Source organism: Nanorana parkeri, unplaced genomic scaffold, assembly GCF_000935625.1.
Source record: "Nanorana parkeri isolate BGI_ZX_2015 unplaced genomic scaffold, ASM93562v1 scaffold18, whole genome shotgun sequence".
Taxonomy (NCBI): domain Eukaryota; kingdom Metazoa; phylum Chordata; class Amphibia; order Anura; family Dicroglossidae; genus Nanorana; species Nanorana parkeri.
Genome location: NW_017306286.1, coordinates 3,674,145 through 3,694,072, shown reverse-complemented (window position 1 = coordinate 3,694,072; position 19,928 = coordinate 3,674,145). Strand labels below are relative to the sequence as shown.

Here is a 19,928-nt window from a genome sequence, read left to right as displayed (position 1 = left end):
ACCACTGACATCAATGATCTTGTTAACGGTTTGTAAGGGGTGCAATCTTCCCCTGATCAACAATGTAAGGAGTTCCTTCCCCCACCAACGTTCTCTTGTTGACCACTAATCTAAGAAGCCACTTTCCAATGACCATCAATGTAGGGGGGCACTACAATATTTACTGTCTGTGTTTCCTAACTGGCCATTATTTTTATCATCAATTTAATTTCATTAATTCTTCTTCTCTGTTTCCCAGCACACGTACCTGCTGTTAGCCAGCAATAAAAAAAAATTAATACAAATTTACACTGTTTACAAATCTGCGTAACAAACAAAGGTTTTAGTTGCACATATCTGCAAATATACATAGAAGTCACACTGCCTCATGAAAGCCCCTCTATGAAGTGTTGCCCCTAACTCTAGTCTATGAGAGCTGACATGTTGGATCATATTAAGCAATAAGTAAATTAAGGACAGGTATGCTTGACGGTAGCCCATTTATCCTTAAAACTGCAGGGAAACACCAGAAGCCCAGTACATCTGCTGCTGAAGACCACTAAAGTGTCCCTGCACCAATGTTAGCAACATAGTCTGATAACAATGAAGAGAATGTGGCACAAATCACATAATATATTTTTGCAGTTTGTTATAAAGGGAAATAAGCCTGTACAACAATAACATACTTTAGATCCAAGTCTGCTCCAGCTAGCATTTGAGAGAACACGTTGAAGTTGCTTTGTCCTTCTGGCTGTTGAGCTACACGGATCCTTTCCAGAAGCATTGTCTAAAACAGACAAACATACATAGTTACATGGTTAGTTAGGCTGAGAAGAAGACATGTAGCCAGGTTAACATAAAAAAAGAAGAAAACCTAATTAATTATTTAGAAGAAAAAAACCCTTATAAAATGCTATTCAATTTTTGTTTACAGAAAAACCTCTCCTGACCCCTAAGGCAATCAGGTCAAACCAATCTATTTTTTTTAAATGTAACTAACCCATTTCATTTCATTCTTAAAAAAATCCAACTATTTACTACCAAAGAACCAGCTCTTGTGAAAGGCTATTGCACGTGTTCACAACAGTAAAGAACTATTCCCCATCCTAAAATTCAACCTTTTCTATTCCAGTTCAATTGAGCCTTTGTGATGACCTTAAAATGAACATCTTACCAATGAATTTTTGTCTGGGCAATTTATATATTTCTAAAATGTGATCATCTCCATCTATGATGCTACCTTTGTGTTAAAAAGGGCTTTCCCTTATATGATTCTAGCTACGATCAGACCACAATTTGGAAGAATTTATGCAGAAATCTATTAAAATTAAGTCACAATTTTTTGTGTGACCATATAATATATACATAGATTTTTCCTGTCATCCACAGTGGTTTCTCTCACCACCTCGTACAAAATTACAGAAGGATGACATATGGTGGGAAGAACCACTGTGGATTGCAGGGGAAGCGTATATTCAACCCATCAAAACAGTCAAATTCTTGTAACTACCAGGAAATAGCAAAGAGGTGGCATTTCAACAAACGGGCCACCATAAATATGTATATAATATTTTTTATGACAGGTATGCTTTTATTTAAACGTTACTCTTTGAGAGAGTCACGTTAATGAAAACATAACATTGTGAAAATATAATAATCATGATCATAACCATGATAAGAACAATAAAATTAAATTAAACAACAATTTGGTCTTAGTAACTATGCCCATTCAATACATTCTGTCTCTCTTCTGCAGCAGACTCAGTATTAGTGAGAGATTTGTAATGTTGCTTTACAAACATGCAGGTTAATTTTTGCAAACAATGAAAACTAATGACATGACAGGAATTAGAATACTAACATATGTAAGGTGCTTTAACATCTCCAGAGAAGTTGGAGGAGGGCATTTTATTTACTTATGCAGCTTACAACCAGAAGGTGTTTCTGAATGTTTCAGAACCTCTTTTAAAGCCCACACATTTTTTTTGTGCAATATGTTCCATATAGGCTGTGTCATATGTAGAATTAAATTATCACCTGTAGATGTCCAGCAGTCACACGGCCAGCAGAATTAAAGTCCAGAGACATGACCATGGAGAAGCGAGTAGAGTTATTGCATTCACTTGTTTGCACACAGCCAAAAGATTTCAGAATGGTGAACATTGCTTGAATTTTTTCCACTAGAAAAAAAAAAAAGAAATGGTTATTCAAAGTTCATTATCAGCTGCTACTCGTCACTGACCTAAAGCTAAAGAAAAAATTGTCTGCTTTTTGGTCAATTTCATCTAAATTTTTCTATTCTATCTAATTTTATTCAATATTGAGATGAAGATTTTAGTTTACAAATAAACATTTAAAGTGGATCGGAAGTCAAAAAGTGAATATTTGATATTTTATAAGTAATATCTACAAATGATAATCGTACCTTTACCCTGAAAGATTGGTGAGTGTGGGTGTTGTCACAGCGCTAAAGGTTTAAATAAATGGAAAATAAATATAAATATCTGTTAACCTTTAGAAAACGTCAAGTGACGAAATGCGTCAAGGGGCAGATCTTTCTGACACGAGCTGCTTGGCAGTGTGTTTGTTCTTATTTGATGGTCGGGCCAGCCGAAAAACCATTTTAAAACTTGTATGTGAACTGTTCATCTGAATAAAAACTTTGTTATTTGATACTGCACCATGGAGGCTGTTTCTCTCTTTTGAATCCCTTCTGATTTATCATCAGGACTGGGAGAAAAAGTCGGATTGAATTTTTTGGAAAGACTTGTGTTATTCAATATCAATACATTTTTGATTGATGTATTTGCTCCACACATTTTTTCATTTTTTCATTTCATTTGCACGTTATCACGCACCTATGAGATAATTTTTAGTGATTGGTCTTACATGTATTATTCAATTTTACACATTCAATTCTGTATTTTTTCACTTTGTGGTTTGTATACCCTGTCACACTGTATTTACTCACCTTGGTACCCTATTGGGGAATTTAGTTTATAGGAGTTCCATGGTTACACATCAGCACATATTTAGTTTTTAACGGACACTATTGTCTGTCACATTTTATTCACATCATTAGGTTTCTTTGAAGACCTTTTCCACCGGGTGGTTACCCATTTTATTATTTTTATTGCAAATCCCTGTTTTAGATATACACATTAATATTTATATATTTATATTTATTTTCCATTTATTTAAACCTTTAGCGCTGTGACAACACCCACACTTCACCCTGAAAGATTTACCTTATGTCCTGAATTACTTAAATGTAACTGTGCCTAGTCACTCCTGTGCTTATAGTCTTATAGCTGTATATATGCAGTGTGATATCATCTAAGGTGATGTTCTTTTGACTACTAGTTTCATGAGATTTGGAGTGAAAATTGGCCCTTATTGTGCTGCATACTAATCGCCTTGCTGGAGAGAAAGCTATACCAATGAACCTGCAATGCAAGAACTTCCCTACTTCATTCCTTCCATGGACCCGTGCTTTCTGAACATCCCCTGCTTCTTAAATATTCCCCCACCATTCCTGACTACTTACCTACTTATGGAATCTTATGGATTCGTCACCTTATTAAATGTGTACCATGAATGTGTTCTGCCCTACTTTACACAACTCCAAGAAAAGTATGAGTTGCCTTGTTTTTTCAATAACAAATATCTACAACTTAGTCAAGGCTTAGAGGCAAAATGTAGAACTCATAATATGTCAGTGATCAATAACCCGTTAACCCAGCTGTAGTATACCCACTGAAACGATCTGTCTCTGGTCTGTTTTATTTAAATTGGAACATATGACCACTCATAATTGTACCCAACCCCAAGCTGTTTTTTTGCATCTCATCTGGAGTTGCCCAGTCATGCTGTAGATGACTTCTGGAAGCAAGGGACTGCTTTCCCTCCTACCCTTCTAAATCCCCCAGGCTTATGCATGCCCAAAATGTGCTTATTTGGTTTATTGGACAAAGAACACTAGCCACACTACAACAGAATAATCCTACAGCAAACACTGTTCATTGATCGCATGGCCTTTGCCATTAGCCATGATCCTCTCTACCCTTAGCTTATCCCGGTGGAAGTTCTAAATAAATCAGAAGATTCATTATGAGAAGGTTATGTATGGGAGGACAAATGGCCCTCTTAAATTTAAATCAATTTAAATAAAACTTGAGACTAATTGTGTGAATCGACACTTCCTTCAGGGTAAAACCACTCTGACCTTCTTAATGTAATCTTGTAAATCCACTGCAAGTTTACCTTAAAGTATGTATCTAACTAATTGTTAGTTATGTTATAAAGACTCACTCGAGACTGTCAAAGTTTGTTCATTTCTTTTTCGTACCTACTACCACCCACTGTTACATTATTTGTCTTTTAAACATATGGAAGTTGGATATGTATACATTTGAATTTTGTACAAATGTTTATAGAGCAGAACTGTAAAAACGAACTGTTTAGGGGTACATCTTTGTCATGAGGAAGCAAAGCTTGACACCAAACATATATTTGCTGCCCTAGTCCAGGGCTTATCTACTAATACATGCCTTTTTTACAGTAACGTCTAAAATGACACATATGCTCTAAATGTATGTTATAATAGTTGTGTAATTACTAAAAGTAGTACTACCTGTTACTCTGTTGTCAACATTTCCAGCAGCATCTACCAGATATTCCAAAGCTGCCTGACAACATGTTGTTTTGCCTGCATTGCTTCTGCCCAGGGGCGCGATTGTCTGATCCTGGCGTTGTGTTAGCATATTCCAATAGGCTTTCTGCGCCACTGAGCAGATGTGAGGTGGCATGCTGTCCTTCTTCCCTTTGAACACCTTGGAGAAGGAGACATGAGAGTTAGTGAGTGTGTGATAAGCTCTGCAGCAACCTGACATTCAGACACCACATCTCCTACCTTAAATAATGCATTGTGATCATTTGCTGTTAGGGAAAATCTGAACATTATGTTGATGCAGCAATAAAAGTTAAAAAGGCATGACATTAAATGTACTCAGACCTGCTCATAAAACAACATAAGATTCTCTAACATTTAAATGTTTCTATACATCTTAAAATAAAAAGATAAAATGCATTCTCATTTCCATTTTTTCTCGCTCACCAGCTGTATGAACAGGATATTTTCACATCATTTCATCTTTCCTGCAATCTGATACACTTGCCTAAACCATATGAAAACATGGCACTGGAGCCAATAATGCATTTTACATTACAACCAGGACAGTTACATGCATCTCATATTAAATGAGTGCAGATTCCCATGTGAAATAATATTAAAGACCAATGCCAGGCTTTCTTCTCTATATGATTGCCCAGGCAGAGATTTAAAAAAAAGCAGTCCTCCTCGCTTCTTCTCCAAGCTAGGTGGCCCCTACTAATTCAGAGAGCAGTGCTGACGTAATGACATTGGCACAGCTTACTGCTTCAGTACTCTGTGAATGAAGGGCGCTGTGTATGCTACACAGCACCCTTCATTTACAGAGTATTGAAGCAGTAAGCTGCGTCAATGTCATTATGTCAGCACTGCTCTCTGAATCAGTAAGGACCACCTGACCTAGAGAAGAAGCGAAGAGGACAAGGACCCTGTGGCATGACGTGAATAACCTCAAGACAGCTGAAAATAAAGAACAAATTGCAAAAAAATACACACACGGTGGCAGTGAAATGGAAGGGGGAAGAAAAGGAAAACAGAGACTGTAATTGGGCTTTAATGTATATCTAAAGTCAAAACTTTTTTTTTCATTTTATATTTGGATAAACCCCTGATGTCCCTTTAATTTCTGTCCTGTAGACACAAAAAAGTGAGAGAAAATGACTATAATGTGAGAGAATTCACAGTTTTGCCTTTCCATATACTTTAAGTTTCGGTCAATGAAAAACGAAAATAAGTTTGACTGTCAATTTTCATGTTTGTATGGTGCCTTAAAGGAAACCTGTTATGGGAGAAACCTGGAGGATACAATTGCTGATCTCTCCTGAAAATGATGGTTGCCTGTTTTTCATGCCAACCCCATTCCTTCAATTCTTGACTGACCTGGTACAAGTATGTAGATTAGGACTTTTCTCTGATTTTCTGATTCATACACTTATTTCAAGTCAATGTGTCAAAAAGTACTAAAGCCAATGAGTAAACACAACCACAAGGCAACTAACATTTGCAGAAGAAAGTCAGCAATGGCAGTCCCTATATTTCTCTCATGACAAATGTACTTTAGTCTAGCATTTTTGCACTTTCATAAGTAAATATGGTTGAATATTTAAAATGAGCTAATGTGAGATATTTATATTTTAAGATTCACTTTACCAATACTTTACAACTTAAGAGTTGAGTACCGGCTAATAAAACCCCATAAAAAAACAGATAATGTTCAATTTGTATGTGCCCTACGTCTGCAGTGTTTCTGGTTTTAGTGCTTTTTACATCATTATGATGTTTCAAAACAAGAGACAAATATGTACAAGTAAAACATCTTTTGTCTGACATAATTTTACATTTCAGTAGCTTACTGTAGTTGTTACATCTTTACCAGGTCACAGAACTCACAAGTAAAACAAATAGGGACAGTTCTTGGGCATAAGGATGGCTCATTTTCTAAATGGTCTAAGGCTGTGAGAGAGTGCCCAAGGACCAAGGACCAATTCTGTTTATAAACGATATAGAGGTTGAAATTAGTAACTCAAACTCAGTATTTGCAGATGATACCAAGCTATGTAGAGCAACAACTTTAAAACAGGATATAGAATCACTACAAGAAGGCCTTGATAAAAGTGAAGAGTGCAACCTGGATGCTAAAAATATGAATGCAAGATACTCTTTAGGAGGTGCTCCTTTGGGGAAGTTGGGGATAGAGAAAGATCTTTGGGTCCTGGTAGACAACAGTCAGGCAATAGCATGCACTGCCAAGCTGCAGCTAGCAAACCCAGAAGGGTACAATCCTGCAGTAGAAAATACTTCTTCAAGAGATAAAACTATGATTCCAACAGATCACAAAACAATGGTTCAGTCTCTTCTTGCGTATGCTGTTCAGTTTTGGTCACGAATCTTTTGGAATTATGTCTCTGAACTAGAGAGAGTTCAGAGAAGGTCATCCAAAATTTAAAAAAGGGGATGGAGGACCTCAGTTATGAAGAACAATTACAGAAATGTAACTTGTTTCCTTAGAGAAGAGGCATCTAAGAGAAGATATAATTGCAAATCTGTCAATGGGGACTGCAGTATTAGGAATAAACTGTTTAATCAAAGGGTTCCCTGAAGAAGACATGTGGCAACAACATGAAGTTAGATGAGAACTGGTTTAATTTTAAACTGTGCAAGGGGCTTTTCATTGCCAGATCAGTGAAAATGTTGAACTCACCTCAAATGTTGGTGGTATCAGTTGAAAGCGTTCACACACACACACATTGAACTGAATGGACCTGTGTCTTTATTCAAACTTACCTATTATGTAACTATGATTCTGGGCTAAACAGATGAAAAATGCACTCTATAGTTTCTTACTCCTATCCAATTCCAACTGTTTATCTGTACATGGATGCAACATGGGCAATTTCATGCAAAGTTTACTTTTACAATGCAGCTGCAACAATCCACCCTAACATTGCCATCTGGCTGGCTGTTTTAGACAACATAAATACGTTCAGCCTATACTGTAAATCAAGGTAAACTTAGGTGTAATGAAGTATAGTGCACCCATGTTTAGACTTCCAGTCCTGTAATAAAACATGTTCTTTTTAAATCCTGAACACAATTATATATTTGAAGTGAATACTGGTGCATTTCATATTACTTATATGGCTTAACACTTTGGAGAGCCAGGACATTGACATAGGCTATGTAGCTGGAAGTACAAGGGACCCGGGTATCTTTCATGCTGCAAATTTCTAAGACAAAGTAAGGATTCCTTGGTCTACTATCATTACTACATGTATCATTAAATGGAAACATTATGGCCAAATATCAAAATGTTCTGATTTCTCTTATTGTGGTATTTACTTTGTGTACATCTCTTACTGACTGAATGATAATTAAATTCAATTATTTTAAAACAATATATGATCAAATATTTAAATGTACGCTATGCTTTCAAAGATAGAAAAAAAAAAACTCTAAAGGATTATAGCATTTACATGGTCAGATTATGTGCAAAATGTATTTAGCAGATATATGGCGCCACCAAGTGGACTAATTGTGATATGCATTTTGATATCAAATATTTGCAGCTTATGTAGTATTAACTATAATAAAGAAACAAAGCAGCTATTAAATGTAGCTCGATTTTGGGAATAGAAGTGATGAAACAAAAACTAAAATAGTTTCTGCTATAAAATAAATGCATCTTTTTCTTTGCATAAGATTACAATGGCCAACAAAGATTTTGCTCTTTGAACACTTCTGGGTATATCTTACAGATTTTGGGCGGCTAATCACAAAAATAAAGTGTAATTTAACCTATCATGTACCATTTTTTAAAAATCTTTTATTTTTGTATTGTCTTGTCACATTTTACATTTACTAATTTTCAGTTGCATTATATGATGCTTTGTGTATGTAATCATATGTCCAGGCATGCACACAGGGCTGGCTGCATAACGTTGGTGGAATGCTGATGTAAGGGCTAAAGGCAGCTCACAACGTAACTAGTCCTAAACCAGTTACAGAACTGCTGTTGTAATATGGTTGGTAACATCAGAAATGTCTCGCTAATGTCGAAACAGTTGTGACACATTTTGCTATATTTGTGGCAAGTATACACTTAACCACTTGCTGACCGGGGTGTTAAACCCAATTCTTGTCCAGGCCATTTTTCAGTATTCAGCACTGCAGTACTTTGACTGACATTTATTCAGTCATGCAATGCTGTAGTGAAATTAATTTTATACTATGTTTTGGGGAAAGATAGAGCTTTCTTTTGGTGGTATTTAATCACCTCTGGAGGTTTTCATTTTTTACTATATAACAAAAAAAATACTGAGAATTTTGAAAACAAAATCAGTTTCCCTTTATTATGTTATGTTATGAAACATTTATTATCACCCCAATTTTTTGACAATATATAAAATCGGGTTCACGTCGGGTAAATAGACACCAAACATATCAACTTAAAAATTGCGCACGCCAGTGCAAAACACTAGCTCACCCAAAATTGGCCATAGGCGACGCTTTAAAAGCTTTTACTGCTCATCAGTTTAGTGTTATCAGTGATTGATGGCCCTAGAATTATTACTCATGATCCATCGTTCCCGATGATATGTAACATGTGCAGCACAATGGGCGTAATCGTCGCTTTCGCACGTAGGCGCAACCGATGCATGTTTGCGTGTGAATGTGGGGGCGGAGGACTTTAATTTTTTTTTTCTGTTCTATATTCTGCAAATGTTAGTTGCCTGGTGGTTGTGTTTACTCATTGGCTTTAATACTTGTTGACACATTGGGGGTGATTTACTAACCTAAACACACGCACGCACCAGGTGCGTGTGATTTTCACACAGCAAAACGTATTTATCAACCAAAAAGTCTCTAAAAGCATATTTCCACTAAAGCCATATATGGAAAAATCATGCACATGCTGCATGTATAATGCTGCTTCACAGTTTAGACAAAAAATGGTTAGCTCATGCATTTACATTTCTGCATTCATCAACGCAAGCAACACAACATAGAGCTAATTTACACAACATCACCTTGCACTTCTTGCTTGGCTTTGCACAACACACCTGCTGGGTGTGTACACACTACAAAGGTGTTTAGATTCCATCCATAGATCATGCTGGGAGGGAACACACTACAAAGGTGTATACATGTTCGTGGTGTGTTTATAAGGTTAGTAAATCAACCCCATTGACTTGAAATAAGTATATGAATTGGAAAATCAGAGAAAAGTCCTAATCTACATACTTGTACCAGGTCAGTGAAGATTTGAAAAACAGGCAACTATCATTTTCAGGAGAGATCAGCAATTGTATCCTCCAGGCTTCTCCCATAACAGGTTTCCTTTAAGGCTCCATACAAACTTGAAAACTGAAAGTCAAACTTGCTTTTGTTTTTCATTGACCAAAACTTTAAGTATATGGAAAGGCAAAACTTTTCTTTTAGTTTTGCATAGAGTGCGCAAGGATTAGAACCCCTTGTAAGGTTTTCATTGCTCTGTGTCCCTGCTAGGGAGAATCACGGACTCTATGTGTCCTGGTGACCACTGTCCCAGGGACTGAAAGTGGAGGAAAATTACAGGGTTATTCATAAAAGGATGAAGAGTTTGGAGGAAGCAGGAGAAGTGAACAACCTAGGACAACATAGTTGAACTGGAAAGTGAACTGATTTGGATAATTTTTACAAATCAGCTATGTTGTCCTAGATTGTTCACTTCTCCGGCCTTCTCCAAACTTGCACCATTTTGTTAATAGCCCTGCTAAATTTTGAGTTGCCACAAGAACAGTAGTAGATGGGGAATCTTCCAATAAGGACATCTGTTCTAGCAACTGCTGCAGATTGTTTTTCAGGGAGAGTTTCATGATGGTGACAACAAAGTAACATGCCAGGGCAATGTACATGGCAATGGTTGCTTGCAGTCTCTACAATGAGAGCATGTGACAGAGTGGAAAGGCTTGAAGAACAATTGGGGAGTGGGGGGACAGTGAAAGAGCATTGTCAAATTATAACAGTAAATGGCAAGGACCTGTACGGCATGATCACCAAGTATTTTAAAAGCTGCCAATTTAAAAATATTCAACATTACTCTTGACATTACTTACATGTTAAGCCTTTATGAGATTTTAGGTTTAGGTGGCTGGGTTTACATTTATTTAACTTCCATCCAGAGTTGGAATGGCAAGATCCCTAATTTGTATAGTGTCCTAGCATTTCATAACCACTTGTTGGAATACACAAATAAATATATGTAAGTGCAGCTACCACCAACGTAACCACTTGTTATATGTTTACTGAACATCATAGCCCCATGCGTCTTAAAAAGTATGACACCATAAGGTAGACACTACCAAAATCCTAGGCATTTCCCCCACCTTGTTAGAAAAGTTTGTGACAGATCCACTTGGTTTAAGTACGATGAGATTTGGTCCGGCATTGGTGTAAATAAGTTGAGACTGGTATCGATGCCACAGAGTGTTGATTATACTGGATTCATTCAGACTGACAAGGGTCGTTAGGTCTTCTGCATAGTCAAATTTGGAGGGATTGGTCTGGTGAAAGGATAAAACACAATTAATATTCCTGGACTTGCATGTTTTTCTCATAAATGTATAGTATTGCTTACATGCTCTTTTGATGATCTGAATATAGAGTAGCCTAAACTGCCAAGCAATTCTATATATTGAACAAGGGTCATAACAAAAAATATACACTTTTATATAATTATACCAGCATCTGGTGACACATAGATGACTGTGCTCTGTGTGTTTTAAATATTATTTCTTGATATTGTGAAAACTTCCCATTATGCACTACAGCTTTCTGACTTGTCCTGGAAGGTCACATGCAGTTTGGTGTACTGGTTATTAAATGTCTTTTACATGAAGAACGATCTGAACATATAGTTAACAGTTTCTATTAAATGTGGTGTGTCACTTTTACAGTAGTTGAACATTTATTCGGGTTCTTGTTAATGATAGGCAATGGCAGTGGTTTCATCATTGCATATAGTTCTGCTTTGAATTAAGGACAGCTTGCAGCCACTTTTATTGTACTTTGCCCTACATTCCAGAAACTTTCGTTATCTACACTCTCAAAGACATCATACTATAGTGCAATAAGCATTGATAATAGGCTACAGAGTTTCAAAGATGTCAGACTGATATGAGCTGACTTTTGAATGTGTGATAAGAGTTACTACACATAACTGCTGGTAGCACAACTGGTATCATATTAATCGAGATGGTATATGTAAGTACCAAGCACACTGGGCCAGTACAGCAGGTTTCTGCTGAAACACTCCAAATACGGCAACATATAAAATGTATAATTTTAAAAAAGCACATATTGGTATGGATATACTATAAATGAGCCCATTTTTTGGAAAGTGCACCAGCATTTCTTGATTGCGCTGTTTTTTCTCTTTGTGTGCACTAGACACTTTATTCATTAACCACACAAAAAAAGACTTCCTGTTTTGTTGACTCAACACACCTCCTCATAAATAAACTAATGAAAGAATATTTATAATCACCATATGTGACAGTACAAAACAATTGTTATTTAATTTACATGAAGAAAGACATCACCACGGTGAATAAATATATCAAATACCCCCATTTAGACCCCAATTCACACAGAGACCTAATCCCCATTGAGCATCGCATAGGTATGGCATGAGGGTTCCATTCAGTTCTTTGGTTAATATTGTAAACGCCACTTTTAATTGTGTCGTTAATGTGTTGTTAATGTGTTGTTAGTCTTTTATCTACAAGACAATGCACTTTATCCTTTAAGTGAATTTATTCGAGTCTTATAAGTGGAGTTTACAATATTAACCACAGGATCCATACATAAAAGAATTGAATGGAACTCTTATGTCATACTCATGTGATGCTCAATGGGGATTAGGTCTCTATGTGAAATGAGGTCTAGATATGGGTATTTTATGGATTTATTCACCATGGTTTGTAATTGTGATGTCTTTTTCCATGGAAATGAAATAAAAACTGGATATCAGAATGACGCATATGCTGGTCATATATAATCTGAGGTAATAAAGAGGTGTGTTGAGTCCAAAAAACAGGTTGTCTTTTTTTTCTGTGGTTATTGAATTTAACTAAAAAAAAACAAAAAACTGTGTGGCTGCTGTGATCCAGCTTAATAAAGATTGCAGAATGTGTAATAATGCACCATCTATACAATACCCTTTTGACTGATTTTTAGATTCAAGACAAAAGTCTGGCATTTGATTAGGTTTGAGCATATAAATAATGAGGTATCAGTGTTCCGACCTCTGGAAGGGTATGTATTGGTTATCTTTTACTAGCCATTTTTCATTATGAGAATGGGATTTAATATTTTAATATGAAATCATGAATCACCCAGCGCATTAGCTAGTCCTTTATGTTGTAACTGGAAATAGTTTTTTGTTCCTCTTTTACTCTTTTTTCCGATTCTACTTTGTTCTTGGATCATTTATATTTATGGACACATGTCCATATAAAACCTTTACATATAAAACCTTTGATATAAAACCTTTACATTTTCATAACAAATTTTCTTTTAGACCCAGTGATGTCATCATTGAGTCTCTGTGCTTCTCTATACAATGCAAGCTGATCATGACGGGTGGGAGGGGCCGCCAGGGTGTTGTACATAGATTCTGTAAACATCACAGCCCCTTGCCTTCGTACTTCCCTCAAGAGCCCTCAGCCCCAATGCAAGCAGTGGGCTGGTTCTTGGGAACGGTTATGCAAATATCTAAATGCCTTGATGTGTGGATGTCAGTCTGGAGGAGTTAGTGTTTCCGGGCAGGCTGCATTGTGCATGTAGACCACCCTAGGTAACACCCACATGTGAAGCTGAGCCTCCATAATTGAAAGGACTGAAATCCAATGAACGACAGGGACAGACCAGGAACAGTAAGACAATGCTGGATGTCCTCCAGTCGTGAAAAAAGGCAAGCTCTGTCTGACTTATTTCTATTGCACACTGTGAACAGTTCAAAGTGTGCAGTGAAATCAGAGTAAATCATTTCAGTACAGGAAAGTTGCCTGTCTATCTGTGCAAAACTGAAGAGAAGGTTGGAGTTCAGCTTTAATCTTTTAATTACACATCAGTCTAAACATAACCTTCAGCAAAAATGGTACTTTTGTGTGTTTTTTCTGTACAAATACTTAGAGTATATATATATATATAATGCCAAAAAGCTAATCAGATTACACTAGCAGAGATTACTGCATTTACTGTACTTTTGTTAATTTAATTTTATGGCTTTCTCTACTGCTTCCTTTGCCATACTCAGGGCTGTGTAATCGGTATCGAATACCATGCGTCAAAGCTCTTGAAGAAAGAGAAGCATTATGGAAAATGAAGAAGCACAATAAATGTGTGCATGGGAGTTTTGCACAGAGACTCCTTTCCATGCAAGATAGTGCTGTAATAAGCATTTATTGAGATATGAACCTAATCTAACCTTTGCCCCAGCCAGTAAACTTTCACGCATAAACGGCTGCAATATAACTATGACAAATTACCGTAAGAACATTTGCAAAAAAAGCTCTTAGGAAAACACATTTTTCTCCCTCACTCCTTTCAAAGTTTGCAAGGCCCTGGGGAAGGATAACAGTAAGATACTCATGCATAATACATTTTCTATCCACCAAGACAGATAATCAGAAACACCCACGGAGCTCATTTTAATTTTTTAAAATGTAAGAGCAGAAATGTGTACCTAGTCTGTGGCAGTCTCAGATAAGTGTTGCTGCCTGTTTCTCAGAAGAAGTCCCTGTTATCCCTTAATGATTTGAGCATCAGCTGCTGCATAGCCTGAAACAGAATCTTAATAATACATAAGGATGTACACATTCTGTTATCGTATGTTTAAATGCATTGTGAAACTAAACTAAATTTTAGTTAAAAAGGGAGTATAAGGTAATTTGGTTAATAGTTCAAAGGAGCTGTCCTCCTCCAGAGAAAAGGTGAATCGCTTACCTTGATCAGGGGATAAAGTCTGGGAGTGCCTACACATCCACAAAACAGCTGTGTAATCTTTGACAAAGTAAGACACTAACCTAGATCCTACTTTGAAAGCTCATTGACACCAGCAATTTTGTAAGACATTAATTTACTGGTTGGCCCCTGTGAAAACAAAAGCTGTCCTAACCATTCCCCATCTTTTCATGTACTCACTCTCTGGATATTTTCTTCATCCACTTCTAGTATCCTATTTTCAGCATCAATCCGAATCTTGACTCTCCCATCTGCTAACTCCGGCGTTCCCACATCTGGTTTTAGTTCTGTGGCTATAAGCACAAAGGGTTAACAGATTTTAAAAACATGTTATGCTTGTCCTTATCTTGTCCTACATTAAAACTTTGCTGCCCAATTTCCTTAGAATTACTGCACATAACATAATTAGAGATATTTTCCACTTTTAGGAACTAATGGTAATATCCTTTGCCATCTAGCTGATGAGATCGTTCTAATGCTCCATAATTGGCTGAAATGTATCCCACAGTTAGTCTTTTATTGCTGTAGGAAAGCTGTAAGAGTCTGCATTAACAAGCTGCTATTTTCTATCACAGCCACAGAGATCCTCAAGACAGAATTTGAATAGCCAGAATAGTGGAGCACATTGGTGGAAGAAAGGCTACTTGTGGCATTAGTTAAGAGCAAAAATGTGAATAAGGAAAGCACCAGTACAGATGTATACAGGGTTATTAACAAAAGGGTGAAGAGTTTGGAGAAGGCAGGAGACGTGAACAATCTAGGACAACATAGCTGGGTATGGAGGACCAGAGCTACGAGACGAGGCTACTAAATTTAAACATGTTCACATTAGAGGTGAGGAGATTAAGGGGGGATATGATTTCCATGTACAAAATGTTTAATGGTGGTAGCAACATTAGCGATAAACTGTTTAAAATTAACTCCGTTACAAAAACTAGAGGCCATAACCTAAAATTGGTGGAAAAAAAATTCCAGCACAAGGTGCGAAGGGGGTTCTTCACAGTAAGATCAGTTAGGGTCTGGAACTCACTGCCACAGGCGGTGATTTCAGCAAATAATGTGGAATTGTTCAAGAAACTTTTGGACGATTTCTTAAGGGACCGTAATATACAGGGGTACGGGTACTCCTAGAATGAGATCCTAATAGGTTGGACTTGATGGACTAATGTCTTTATTCAACCTCAAATACTATGTAACTATGTAACTGGAAAGTGAGCTGAATTGGAATTTTTTTTCCAAATCAGCTATGTTGGCCAAGATTGTTCACTTCTCCTGCCGTCTCCAAACTCTTCACCCTTTTGTGAATAACCCTGATATAGATGCTCTGGTTGCATGTGTCAAACATGTTTATTAACCACAGTAAAAAAAATAACTTTATGATATTGCTAAATCAGTCATGTTTTGTTATTTGATACATAAAGTACAGTTTGGAGAATTGGGAGCTACCTAAGAACTTTTAAATATTCACATTTTATTTTTATTTTTTTTATTTACACCAGCAGAAATTAATCTTTTTGCATGGTACACTGTTCTAAAGGCAAATTCAAGACAGGCTGGATAAAGGATTTTTTTAGAGGTTGGATTCAAATTTTAAGACTAAATGAGATTGATAAGACATTGCATACATTTTTGCAAGTGTCAGTCAATGAGAAATTGCCTATTCAGTCTTAGCTTCTGTACTATGTAAATTACTAGACCTCCCAGAAATGCTATAACTAGACTACCGGCAGAAGCTCCAGTGTATAGAGCCCTGGTGTCCAACCTGTAGCCCCTTTGGCACTTATTGTGCGGCTTTTAGAGCCCCTGCAGACAGGAGTCTGTGTTAACCTTAAATAGGTGCTTACTCAAGCCAGTGAAGGTAAAATATTCTTTAGATTGGCTTCTAGTAGGTAAAGGGCTTGGATTATTTATTTTACACTATCTTAATTTTTCTGTGGTGTTCGTCTTTCTTTGGGTGTTTTTTTTCCCTCAGGCCTTTTTTAATAGACCTTGCTGAGAGAAATGTTAAATGTGTCATGAGAACATTTTAAAGTGCACAAGTGTGGCAGCACTGATTTGTAAAGAGGCAGAAATAGCAGTGATCTTGCGCAGTCATGTAACATTTTTTTCTATGACTGTCTGCTGAAATGTGTCCCCCAGTCTATGAATGTCCCCAGTCTCCAACAACTCCTACAGCAAGTTTGATCTGACTATCAAAGCATGCCAATAGTCCTTGACCATCTTGCATGTCTACAATCTCTGACAGGTTCTGTAGCACTACATTCACAGAATAGTATATATCACCCTTTGGTTACATCAGTGGCTGCACTTGAGGCCCCCTACAGCATGAGAGTTGACCACCACTTGTGCAGAGTAGTGCATTTTCATGCTCACATTAAACGTAACGTCCAGTGAGTATAATCTGTTCCATGTCTCTCTTCTTCTTAGTGCAAGTTAAAAATACTTTGATTTAGTTATTCTAGTTAATCAGTATAGAGTAAACAGATGTAATTCACGTACTTTGTATTTGATTCAGCATACTTGTTATATATCTGCATTTTATTGCTGTGTAACCTTTCTGAGACATAATATGGCTTAGTTGCTCTGTCTTAATTTATGTGTTTAATCAGTTTCTATCCATGCTACTAAATATGCCACATATGCATTAATACTTTTATACCCATGGCATTTCTTGTTGCTTTTTACACTTAGCTTCAAACTAAGCATAATGTATTCCATGTCTATATGATTATTAGAGATACTGTAGATTGTAATGGAACGACTTTCTACACTTATACCACCAACATACCTATAGCACTTTTTTAAAACGTTTTAATAGAAATATCCACAGACATCAGGTCATTGCTCACAAAAAAAGGAATTGGCTCCATTCTTTGAAACATGTCATGGAACCCACAACCAACATATTACACATACCCAGTGTGAAGCCATCTTTGTGTAGGAACCAGACTTGCTCTGTCTCATACCACACATCTTCCGGGACCTAAGGAAAAAGACGTATTGAAGGGTAAAACTAACAGATGTTCAAGCAAGACCAGAAACAACTTTAGAAAGGCAAAATATTCTTCTACAGTCATGCATTATTAAGAGGCTGGGATGTTGTAATCCTACATTGCTTGGCTAGAGATCTTTTATTATTCATTAATTTTTCTGGAGGAAATCAAGAGGACAAGGAAAGTATTAAAAGTGGTCATAAAATTACTACAGTTTTATTAGGAAGTGGACACATTTCCCTCCACTTTTCTTTATTTCATGTAAGTTGTGTGTTGATTTGTCTTTTTGTTTAAGTGTGCCGCACAGGTTTTGAGCAAACCGCAGTGTTCTTAATGCAGTTCTTTTATTTTAAAAAACCCCTCTGGTGACTACTCCTAAAAGGATACATTTGTTTGAATTGTGTGCTGCTTCCAAGAATACATGGCTACTATACAAATACCATATTCTGGGAGAATATCAACTGGAAAGCTAATATAGACAGCTACAGTTATAGATGCAGGTACAAGTCGCTCTACATAGAGAGTGGATAACATTGCTTAACTCCAGTAATTTGTTTTTGTTTGTTTTGGTGGTGGATAAAGTGGGGAACAGTTAAAATGTCAGGTCAGGTTTCTGCCTGTGTCCCCATTTGCTGTCTGTCCTGTCATGTTGTTTAACCGGGATACAGGAGGGTTGATCACCTAAAGGTTTTCGCCCACAGGCCGAGCCGGACCTATAAGTATGCAATGAGATAGAGGCAGCTTTTTTTAACATCTGGACAAGTGCTTTGCAATGTTCTGGTGATGATGGAAAACATGGGGTTTAATTGGAAAAAGTGCAGAAAGATGAACTAACCCTTTAAAGTTTGCTCTAACTTCCATCCACTTTAATGACATCTACATAACAGCTTACCTTAGTTGGAGTCTTTCCCTGTTTCTCTATGTGTGATCCTTCTTCTTCCTTCTCCTGATTGCTGTTCTCTTGCATGTTTTCGTTAGGAACATAGGCACTTTCTTGTCCTACTGCTGTTTCTAAATAGGAAGACAGTGGACTTTCTACAGGAACTATCTTCCCTAATGTTGATAAACATCTTCCTTCAGGTTCTTGTGATTTGCCCTCTGTAGTCTTGCTGGGCTTACAGACTTTACTTTCAGACTCTTTAATGTTCTTGGATTCTTGTTCTAGTGATTTCTGGCCTTCTTTGGTTTTCTTGTGTTCTGATGAGGGCTTTCCACTTACTTTCTCATTTTTGTATTCTAGTGGAGTTTTTTGCTTTTCTCCCTCCTCGCTTTCATTACTTTGATTGCTAGTCTTTTGTACTTCTGGTGTTTTATCACATAGTTTTTCATTCTTGTGGTCTGCTAGTGGCTTCTGTATGTCTATTCTTGTCTTTTCTTCTGTTAGTAGATTCTCGCTTTCTTTAATAGCCATTGGTTCTTCTGGTGGGTTTTGTCTCTTTTGAGGGCTCTTAAGAGTCTTGAGACTGAGGCTACGTCTGCCTGCTCTTTCTGATACTGGCCCTGGTACTGCATGTTTGTCTCCATTAAGTCCATTCATAAAGACATTATTGTTGTCTGCCATTTCTTCTCCTACAGAGAGAATGTTTTCATCCTTAAATGCAAACTGTTCAACAAGATTATTGTTCAGTTTTCCTGGAGACTGTAACACAATGACAAAACATAAAAATTAAGTTATTTCCTTTATAGTTATTGTTTTTTCTGATTAACCTTGTTAAAAGTATCTCAAAATTGAAAACTATAATGCATGTGTTTACTGTTGCAAGACTGAACATGTATATAGCCAAATATGATATTACAAATGCCAGAAGGGATAATATAGCTGATATTACACATACATTATGTAAGATAAGTACATACAGTTTGCTGGTAGATTAACTAACAGTATTACTGGGTTTCTCATTCTGGCTACTCTACATCCAAAATGAAACCGAGTCACCCACAGGGTTCATCTTTGGACAGTTATAAATAATTGTTTGTCATAGTAGATTAACCTACTGATATTCTTCCTATATATGGGCATCAGTATGAGTATGTACACATATTAAAGATTCTTCACAGTACTTCAAGAACAATCTTTTTTTTTGGCACTTTGGATAGAGTAGACAGTTGTTAGAGCCCTTGTTGGGTTATTTTTTTCTGTCTATTTCCCAATGAGGATATTACACATCACTTTTCACACGTCGCACAGGGAAGTAAGGCGATATATATCTCTTTGGACAGTTGGACACATAAAGAGGCTAAATCTCACAGCATACACAGACAGTAATAAAACCTTCACCTGG

General features: G+C 36.8%; 1 protein-coding gene across 1 annotated transcript in view; it reads right to left on the bottom strand.

Annotated features, from left to right (window-relative positions):
* MYO18B (myosin XVIIIB) overlaps positions 1-19,928 on the bottom strand; it is a 427,031-nt gene that overhangs the window by 395,519 nt on the left and 11,584 nt on the right. The window contains exons 4-10 of the mRNA XM_018560492.1: positions 18,539-19,285; positions 17,570-17,636; positions 14,834-14,946; positions 11,014-11,190; positions 4,613-4,811; positions 2,017-2,159; positions 666-766 (exon numbers count right to left, since the gene is read on the bottom strand). Coding sequence (XP_018415994.1) covers positions 666-766; positions 2,017-2,159; positions 4,613-4,811; positions 11,014-11,190; positions 14,834-14,946; positions 17,570-17,636; positions 18,539-19,285 — 1,547 coding nt within the window. The remainder of the gene's footprint in view (positions 1-665; positions 767-2,016; positions 2,160-4,612; positions 4,812-11,013; positions 11,191-14,833; positions 14,947-17,569; positions 17,637-18,538; positions 19,286-19,928) is intronic.